This window comes from Malurus melanocephalus, unplaced genomic scaffold (genome assembly GCF_030028575.1).
Source record: "Malurus melanocephalus ecotype Western Australia unplaced genomic scaffold, MMel_1.1 scaffold_319, whole genome shotgun sequence".
In the NCBI taxonomy this organism is placed as follows: domain Eukaryota; kingdom Metazoa; phylum Chordata; class Aves; order Passeriformes; family Maluridae; genus Malurus; species Malurus melanocephalus.
This window is the reverse complement of record NW_026623551.1, coordinates 452,199-459,963: the sequence shown is the minus strand read 5'-3', so window position 1 is coordinate 459,963 and position 7,765 is coordinate 452,199. Positions and strand designations below refer to the sequence as shown.

At 48.6% G+C, this 7,765-nt stretch overlaps 1 protein-coding gene across 1 annotated transcript in view; it reads right to left on the bottom strand.

Moving 5' to 3' along the window:
- GALNT17 (polypeptide N-acetylgalactosaminyltransferase 17) overlaps positions 1 to 7,738 on the bottom strand; it is a 176,275-nt gene extending 168,537 nt beyond the window's left edge. The window contains exon 1 of the mRNA XM_057377611.1: positions 7,440 to 7,738. Within this exon, the coding sequence (XP_057233594.1) occupies positions 7,440 to 7,677 (238 nt within the window). The 5' untranslated portion in view covers positions 7,678 to 7,738. The remainder of the gene's footprint in view (positions 1 to 7,439) is intronic.
- Between the last annotated feature and the right edge of the window lie 27 nt (positions 7,739 to 7,765).

Here is a 7,765-nt window from a genome sequence, read left to right as displayed (position 1 = left end):
GGGAGGGAAGATGCGCTGGTTTCCTGTGTGTGACACAGCCCAGAGCCCCAGAGCTGTCTCATTTTTCCTGTCAGCAGGAGGAACGGTGCTCCTGCCCACCAGCCGGGGTCGCAGAGCCYAGGGAGATCCCTATTTTTACCGAACCCATTAAAGCAGAGTTCTCAGGTTACTCCCACAGCAGAGCCGGTGACACTGTTGGTGTTCCCTGTTCCAAGGCAGAACAAGTGCTGGGACATGGCAGTCAGCCCTTGGCATCCTCTCGGGGGTATCAGGGATYAGAGTGACTCCCAAGGAGGAATCCCTGTGTGTTCAGGATCACAGGAGCCGCGATTCATTACACAGCGAGTGGCGTGTGAGCACAGAGTATCAGATTTGAAAAAGGAAAAYGCAAACTGTCATTTTTATCCAACTCACCAGGAATTTTCCTTCCTTTTCAGGCGACTTTGCATCCCCCCCARGACCCCAGCAGCAGAGCCCTGAGCTGCACACCCAGAGCAGGGTGTGATGGCTCAGCACAGCCCTCTCCTCACACAGTTTTACGTCTTGTTGCATCATTCCCGCATTATTTTTAGATAACCATCAGGGGATGTCAGAATGTGGGTCGATAGCTATTAGATTTATAGGCAGAAATAGCAAGGCTTGTAGCTATAAGGTGTAAAGCATGCAACAATTTCTAGAACAAATCTGACCGTGGGGATTGGGGGCTGGAAAATACAGTTGCTTGTACTCCCAGAACCGTTTAGGAAAAATCATCTCTGCGCTGCTCGGATACATTTCTGGAGTTGAATCACTGCTGTTGACTCACAGGAGGGTCAATACTCTGAGCATTCAGCTTGAACAACCCTTTGCAGATTTGATAAGGACATCTTACCAAAAATAAGGCTCCCTTTGAAATGTAATCCATCAGCACGCAGAATGGCCTCACCGACACCCGCAGCTCAGGCGTGTCTGGAGGAGCTGGCACYTGGCAGCCTGCCAGCAACATCTGGAACAGAGGTTCCATTTTGGGCAAAGATCAGTGGCGAGAATCACGACATCAGTAAAACCTCTGGGTTACCTGGGAAGGCTCATTGCCCTTCGCTGCTGTACCATGCCCTCTTACCAAGTTGGTTTCTCGCAGGCTGTGTTTTCTCACCAGCAACGCTYGTGCCCTCTGCATGGAGAGAACGAGGAGGGAGGATGGTGGCCTGCAATGAACCAGAAGGCTCCCCAAAATCCAAGTGTATGCAAAGCCAACCTCATCCATCAGTCCTACCTTGTCATGAGGGAAGATAMCAACGAGAGCAAAGCATGGGATTGTTGTCTCAGCAATTCCTGCTGCCATCCCAAAGGTCTCACGGTGTCCGGGATGCTTTGGGAGCCCAGCAGGTGAGAACTCCACCCAAGCAGAGCCGTGCCCTCTGGAGGGACTGCTGAAAGCCTCCAGGCACTGAAATATCTCCAGATGCCCACGCTTTTCCAAAAAAATCCAATTCTAATATCTCTCCCTGGAGACGCAATAGGGCACCACTGATCCAGACTGAGGCTTGCAAACAAGACTATTATTCCCATAATTACAGCACCTTGCTGGGTGTTTGTATCCTTAGAAGGATATTTCTCATAGCTGCCTAATCAAACAGGCAGCATAAATCTAATGTACCTTTGGGAATTTCATGAACCAGGTAAGGTCCTGTTTCTCCATTCAGGGAGAGACCTGAATTAATATGCAAAACTAAAATCCCACTGTTGTCACTGCATTCTGGTCACTGCTGCTGCATGCCATGAATCCTGTGTTGTCTCTGCATGACAAATGCGTTAGTGGCTTATTACTCATTCATTGTCAATGACGGGGAATGTTTGGATCATGGTGCCAAACAACCATCAAACCCCAAAATTATCTATCAGCTCCTTGTCAGACGGGTTGCAAACTAAATGTCACATTCATGTCTGAGCTTCCAGATGCTTCCAAATGTCGATCTTAAGCTTCATCTTGTAACTCTTATTTCTCTTAAGAAGTATTTCCTTTATTCATTCCCTGATCAGTATCAGMTCCAATTCCCAGGAACCTGCTAAGAATAATTTACAGGCAGCAGCTCTCAGGTGCCTTGAGCCTGTGCAGACCTCTCTCCTGCTGTGATGAAGTTTAGGCTGAGAGCTTCTAAAAGCAGGTACTGAATGCATAATTTGAATTATTCTTAAGAGGGAATATGGCAACCAAACCTGTTGGGTATATCCCAAATGTTAAAATGGYAATTTTTATCACATTGCTATATAATCTGTAAAGGTCGTACTCCATAATACAGGCATTTTCTACTTCAGAAATATCCTGGCAGTGGGCTAGACAGGGAAGCAGCATCCCAGCTGCTGTGTGACAGCCATCAGTTAACACAGCAGCCTTATCTCTTATCTCCACACCATCATTTTGTGTATCAAAGGATTTCACCCACCAAGACTCTGCTCCTATAAAGAACTATTTTAGTTCACTAACATGGTTAAAGTTTGGGCCCTCCTGCCTGCAAACAGCTTTTCCCTATTCTCAGTTATTTACATTTAGTTATCTATCTTAATGAGGGAATTTCATAGCATTTAAGTTAATACATTACCTACCTGTTAAAACTTTCATATTACCAGTCTGTGGGTGCAGCGCTATTACAGTCTCCTAAATGCTGATAAAACCCCTTTAAATCTGCCTTATTTACATATATAATTTCTATACTCAGTGGTTAGCTAAGTTCGTAATGTGTTTGGAGGATGATAAGTGTTAGGGAAGATAAGCATTATCTTATCCTTATGGGAAGCAAACCCACATATCTCCAAAGTGTTTTAAGTTAATTAAGTRCCACTTTACAAGGATAGCAACACCGTGCTGAGGGCTGCGGTTCAGTGTCGGCCTCCATGTCCGTATGCAATGCTCCCAAAGTTAATTTCCTAATTGGATAAGCAGATGAGAGCACAGCCAGAGCACAGGAGGCTGCTGGCATGCACTTGGTCATACCTCAGCACATTCACATTATTCCATGTGCAAAAGCACAGGGGCAGGCTGCTTTTAAAAATGAACACAGGCTTATTTCACCACCTAGGAATGTAAAGTTCCTCTTCAAGTTTAACATTTCAGCAGTAAAAGCAGCAGTTTAATCAGTGCATTTATTTAGCACAGGGGAAAAAGCCCTCTCTGCTCACCCCTTTTCTGGACTGCTTCCTTCAGCACTCCATCACTGCTCTTTTACAACAATTTGCAAATAGCTTTAATTCTCTCTGATCTTATACATCAATTGGACAGGGTTAGGATCARCCTGGGATAGTGGAAGGTGTCCCTGCCCATGGCAGGGGGTTGGAACTGGATGGGCGTTAGGGAACCTCCCAACCCAAACCATTCTATGATCTGTTGAGTCTACAAAACAAAATTTAACAGAAGAGTTATGGATGAGTCAGCAATGCCCTTCTGTTCTCTGTCTCACCAGTATTTAGCTTTAAGCGAAGACATTTTAGACTGCTTTTCCACACTACGCAGGCAGATATCACATCATCCCTGTGTCACAGGCACGGAGCACTTACTGAGCCAGCTGCTGCTGTGTACTCACCACAGAGCACCAGAGAGGGAATTTACAGCCTTCACACTCCTTGGAGGCTTGAATCCAGGAGCCAGGGCTCAGGACATGGCCAGGCCTGGAAGGTGGCTGCCTGAGTGGTTGCTCAGGTGCCCAGGGAGCAGCAGAGGTGACCTGGTCCCATCTGTTCACCATGTTCAGCTGTTGCAGCTACAGGTGATGGCTCCCACACCCAAACCAAGGTTTTATTCAGGGTTCTCTCTCTCCTGCAATCCTTATTTCCCAGTGGCAGCACCACTGACTAGCCCACCCCACTGAGAGGGGTCTCACAGTACCTTTGGGCACTGTTTGGAAGCAACCACCAGCCTTCCTCAGGCCATGTCACTGACCCTACAGAACTTGGATGTGAAAAGCTTGGCCCACCTTTGCTGTCTCTGGGTCCTATAAATATTCTCATATTCCTCATGGTCATACTGGTTCCTACATTAGCCCCAGAGRAATGGGATAATGGGAAGACATTGCCCAGCACTTCCCAGGAAGCAGCACATGGCTCCTGCAAAAGCTGAATGCTCCTTTCTGAGGCTCTGCTCCCTGCAGCTCCTCATTAGATCACTACCTCATCACACAAGCACAGAAACCCCCTCTTTGTAAACACAAACTGAGAAGTTCATTTGTGCAAATCTCCATAAAGATGGAAATAATCTGGATCACAATTTGTGCTTATGTAAATGTCAGCACGCAAAAAAAGCAGGCTTGGATCAAAAAGACAAGTTGTAGTTAACACCCRTAGTAAAATACACATGCTCCTGTCTGACCTTCATTAGCTTTCTCTGGACATCCGCTGGACAAGAGAATTCCATCCATAAAAGTGACTGCAGAAATTAAAAATCCTCTGAATTGCCAGATGAGTGCCTGCACATACARAGCCCTCCATYCCAAAGGGCACCCTCGTACCTCTGRGTGYGGGAGCCATCGATCRGAGACCAGCAAASAGCAAACCCCACACAACTTGTGCAATGACTTAAAGAGCAATAATCAACTTTTAGAAAGAACAAAGCAAGTGTGCAGATTTGGCTACATTTGGGACAGATCTTCTTGCACAGAGAGGAGTAAAAGGAAGCCTAATGTCATTTCAGAATGGCATGGCAGAGAAAAGTCATTCAGACAGAATGATTGTGTCAAATGCCTCCTTTCCCAGAGCCAAGGCAGTGTTGTTTAGCTTGTTTTCATGGCCAACCTTTACAGAGATAAATAAATATACACACGTAAAACAGGAGGGCTGCTGTACCACTGAGAGCTGTTATTTCCAATATGCTTTACACTCTGTGACTCACAGACCAAACCCACAGCAACGGGATGATCAGATTGCTCATTTCATCTGTGCAGAATGGAGCTGTTGAAGAGATTCAGGTTTTTAAAGATGGCTTCAACTCCCACTGAAACCCAGCCAAGTCCTGTAATGCAGAAGAAATCCATAGCTGGCTGCACCCAGACTGGGTTGGAGCTCTTTCTTTAGCCAAACACTTCCCAGTGCTCACCCACTGCACATCCAGCTCGTTTGATGCAGAAATCGTGCCACTGTCAATTTTCTGACCCCTCTGTGAGGGGCAGTCTTTCCACATGCCACCCTATAGGATACTTTATTCCATGATTTTGTAGCTGCTAAACCACAGGTCAGATTTCAAATGAAACTTGACCTTTTAGAACCAAAAGAGAAATCCTCTGCCAGTGGGTCACTGTGCAGGGCGCTTGGCCCAGAACTAAGGTGGGATTTGTGAGGCACCAGCACCCAACTCCCCACATGAAAATTGAAGAGAATTGGGGAGCTCCTATTTGCACATTTCAAGCAGGCAGGAGATTCTAGAGGTGCTCCTCAAGTGCCCAGGATGAACGCTGATCCAGGCACAGAAAATTCCTGCCGGAGCAGCCAACCCAGCTGCACCCCACCCTCAGTCCCAGGCGCTGTCCCAGCACCGTGACTGTTTCCTTTCAGTGCTGCTGGGTGGGGATGGGGTGCACCTGACCCCCCATATCCTGCTGATAACCCCACTCAGCCACCCCTCAGAGCACGGAGCACGCTGAGCTCCTCTCCAAACCACATGTACCAAATATACATTTGACCCAAAGTTACATAAGCGCCGTGCCAGAGCTATTTTTCAGCCAGACTGATCAGCACTGCTATAAATCACCCCAGGATGCAGAGGCCAGACAAGATGTCACATTTATGTGCTCGGCTTTCTGCCTGCCCTGAGAAAACGTTTGTGATATGCCAACAGATCTATTCCCTCCCTGCCTCCCCTGYTCTGTAGGTGCATGACTGCTGCTCAGCCCTGAGCAGGCTCCAGCACAGCGCTCCCTGTGCCCACGACAGCCTGGGGACAGCACTGAGCTGTCCCTGCCCCTGCAGCTCCTGTCACCAGCCCCAGCCAGCGCCCAGAGCAGCCCCYGGGAAGGGGAAGGGCAGGGCAGGGCAGAGCAGGGAGTGCCACATTAACCTCCGCAGCAGGGCAGTAATTGATAATCTCAGCTCGCCCTCCGTGSTCGCAGGGATGGCAGACTGCTGCATAACTCGTCCTACCCTACTCCAAGATCCTGGTATAAGGGGTCCTATCTTGAGCTGCAGTTATTGGCCCAATAACTGCCTCAATATTCTTGGAAACTTCTGCTCTAGCAGGATTCAGGACCAGGCAATTTCACAGTTTGACTGCAAATAACATTCAACTTTGTACCTCATTCCTCGCTATGCTTCACCTCTGTTTACCACCCACCAGCGTTGCTTCAGCATCTCATGGTGCTAGGCACAGCCAGGGCAGGTTTCTCATTCAAGTGTACAAAGTAGGAATATCAGTAACACTTTCCTCTCCAGCCGAGTGCTCCAGGGCTGTCCCCAAAGCCAARCGCTCTGGGAGAGCCACACTGCATCCCTGCACCTGCCTGTCCTCCTGGGCGCACAAGCGTCACCCACAGAGACACAGCACACACCAGCTTTTGGWTCAGCACAGCACCGGGCGTCAGCTCCATTTCCCAAACTCCGAGAGGGAATCACGCTGCACTGCCAGAAACACCAACTCTGCTCATTCCGACACACGGAAACTTGCAGGCATTAAAGCTACCGAGATGGGAAGCAATAAGCAAGACCCTTGATTGAAATTACACCCCCAGTTGTGAATCTGTGGGGAACAACTTTAAAAAAATCAGCTCCCACAGTGAGTGTTTTAATCAGATATCTCACCTAGATTTCTTACATCTTTGAAACGCATTTCTCTATCCTGCACAGCATCTTTAGAATTCCCTTTCTACATCTCAGAATTACGGGACCTGGTGAGATTTTAATAGAAATCCCTTTTCTGTGCTATAAAGAGACGCATTACTWGAGATTTTAATTAGCAGTTTTCAGTGCTGAGCCATAGGAAACACTGAACAGTTTGCTTAACTTCTGAGAGAAAGTGCCTTTTGCTTTCCGACCTTCTGCACTCAAATGATGCAACACGCTTGAGCCACTTAAAAACTCCTTTCCAAAGCCCAGCTCCGTAGGAGTAAAAGCCATCCCCTCGATCAATACACATGGTGCTGCTCCGAGCCGTGCTTGCCCACTGCACACCCGGCTCGTTTGATGCAGAAATCGTGCCACTGTCATTTTCTGACCGCCGCTATAAATCTGAAAGGCAGCGTTCTGTTATTTCCATTTCCTTCCATCCTGTGCAAGGTACTCCGAGCTTTAAACACACATAGAACTTGGAAATTAAATGCTAAATCGTTTCAGTCCCTTGAGACTYCGTTCCCACAGTAACAGAGGGAAGAGCCGGGGTCCGTCATGCAAACTTCAGGCAAGGCGGGCACCGGCTCCGAGCCTCGAGTCACCACCCGCGCCCCTACCCCAACCGCATGAAAGAGCACGAGAACCATTCCTACCGTTCAGCTGCCTGTAGACGATGTCTTCTAGGAGCGAGAGCCTCTTCAGCACCGCATCCTGGATGGAGCTGACGCCGCGGGCTGTCAAGTTGACCACTTCTGCCCTGGGATGGATGTCATGGAAGGAGTCGCCGCTCTTGGTCGTGATGGGTCTGCACTTGGCCAGGAAGAGCACGAAGCCAGCCACGGCGATCAGGTTCAGCACCAGCAGGACTTTGACTCTCCTCAAAGAAGCCATCAAACTTCCCGAGGGGCCCCGCCAGCCGCCGCGCTGCCGGCAGGGCTATGGGAGCGGGCCGGCGGCCGCCCGCCGCTGCGCGCACATC